At 54.3% G+C, this 1,725-nt stretch overlaps 1 protein-coding gene across 1 annotated transcript, besides 1 other annotated feature; it reads right to left on the reverse strand.

Annotated features, from left to right (window-relative positions):
* Positions 1-39: a microsatellite.
* A 161-nt stretch (positions 40-200) lies between these two features.
* Tco025E_00252 (ADP-ribosylation factor GTPase activating protein) lies at positions 201-1,169 on the reverse strand (the record flags this gene model as incomplete). The annotated part of the gene is made up of 1 exon (XM_029367196.1): positions 201-1,169. The coding sequence occupies one exon, from the start codon at positions 1,167-1,169 to the stop codon at positions 201-203; it is 969 nt and encodes a 322-aa protein (XP_029232721.1).
* Positions 1,170-1,725: the final 556 nt, after the last annotated feature.

A 1,725-nucleotide genomic window follows, 5' to 3' on the forward strand; every position in this document is an offset into this window, starting at 1 on the left:
GAGAGAGAGAGAGAGAGAGAGAGAGAGAGAGAGAGAGAGTAGCAAGATGGAGTAGATCAATCAAATACGAGCTTAAGGAAACAGATGGGGAAGTGGAACCTCTTCCTTGCAAGCTCCGCACCTCTGCTCTTTGGTATTGACGTACTCTTCTTTTTTTGATGCATATATGTGTGTGCCCTTCTCGTTGTATGCCTTGCAGCTTACTGCGATAGGTAACAGCCAAAAGAAGGTTGTTGTGGCTGCCACGCACTATATACATGTGTGGGAAGAGCATTAGGTGGACTGCTAAACAGGGACATGATCTCTGTTTTAGCATCTGCCTGCGTCGCCTGGTGGTCCGCCTGCGCCGGCGCAGTCGCAGGATGCTGTTGTTGCTGGTGGTGGTGTTGGTGACCCACCATTCCTCTCCACACCGTGTGTGTCGAAGACACGTGCTGTTGTTGTTGTTGCTGCTGCTGCTGCTGCTGCTGCATCATCGTATCACAATAATTACTAACAGAAGCATTAGTCGTCCTTGTTGTTGTTGTTGTTGTTGTGGCGAAGAGTTCATTGATGTCGATGCTACTCTTCGCAGTTGTGTTGCCGATCAGAGGAGCGGGGGCCACTACCGTTGTGGAAGCAGTGCCGCCCCACAACATCGGCATCAACGCTGCTGCTGCTCCTCCGCACTTTGACGGTGATGGCGTGGCGACTGCCCCTTCTACCGGCTGCGACGCCACAGGGCCTGAACACGGCTCCCCGGAAACGAGAAACCGCTTTACAAGTGCCTCATACTGCGGGTTGTAGTACATCCTCCGCTCGTACTTGTCACGCATGAACCGCTCCACCAGGGCGGCATCGCTGGCGGGGGCTGGCCGCATCTGCGGATTCATTTTGTGCTCATAGAGAATTCGTCCCCGCGCGTTGCCGATGCACTCACAGCACTGGATCATCTGCTCTTCCCACGTGTCCATGGTTGTCGAGCGCACCTTGGAGACATGCGTCCCCATAGCGCGGTGGATGCCGGCACAGCGGAGGCACAGAAAGATCCCAAGGTTGGTACTGGCCCAGCGCGGCTGCTTCGCCAAGCACTCAAAACACTCTCGGTTTTCTGGCAGCTGGAGCAATTTTTCTAATCGGAGCTGCTGGTTGTTTGCATTGCAGCTTCTTGGCGCGGCACGAGGCGGCATCCGCGTTAAAACGATGTATTCTAAAATTCTCTGGAACTGGTGGCAAAGACACGGAGATTAGAAACGTACACGCATTGGGCACATACAGGAAGGGAGGAAAGGTGGGATGGAAAAGCGCCAAAACACAAATGAGAAACAAAAGCAAGCACGTATGTGCAGGCAGGCAACACCTGCACATATGCTTCGACAAGCTGTGAAGAATAGCCTGGGAATCAATGGAAAGCGAGAGGCAAAGGGCACATCAAGCTGTTATGTATTAGCGGTGTCAAGTTTTCGCCGTTGGGAGAGAGGGAGCTTGCAGTGCTTCCAGAAGACCCTCGCATTGCAACATTCCTCTCCTCAACTGCCTTTCTGCCCACCCTCATCCCTCCACCAGCCAGGCCGCCCGTGGGGACCAGTACGCACAGAGCACACATCACCGGCGGAGCGCATCTCTCAACGTTTCGCTCCACATTTCTCCCCTCTCGCTCTCTTTTTCTCACACACACACTCCATCTCTACTTGGCGTTAGTAGGGGCCACTGCTCCCTCCACGACCCCTACCGCCGCCACCGCGT

This window comes from Trypanosoma conorhini (assembly GCF_003719485.1).
Source record: "Trypanosoma conorhini strain 025E chromosome Unknown Tco_14.4_contig_00004, whole genome shotgun sequence".
Taxonomy (NCBI): Eukaryota; Euglenozoa; class Kinetoplastea; order Trypanosomatida; family Trypanosomatidae; genus Trypanosoma; species Trypanosoma conorhini.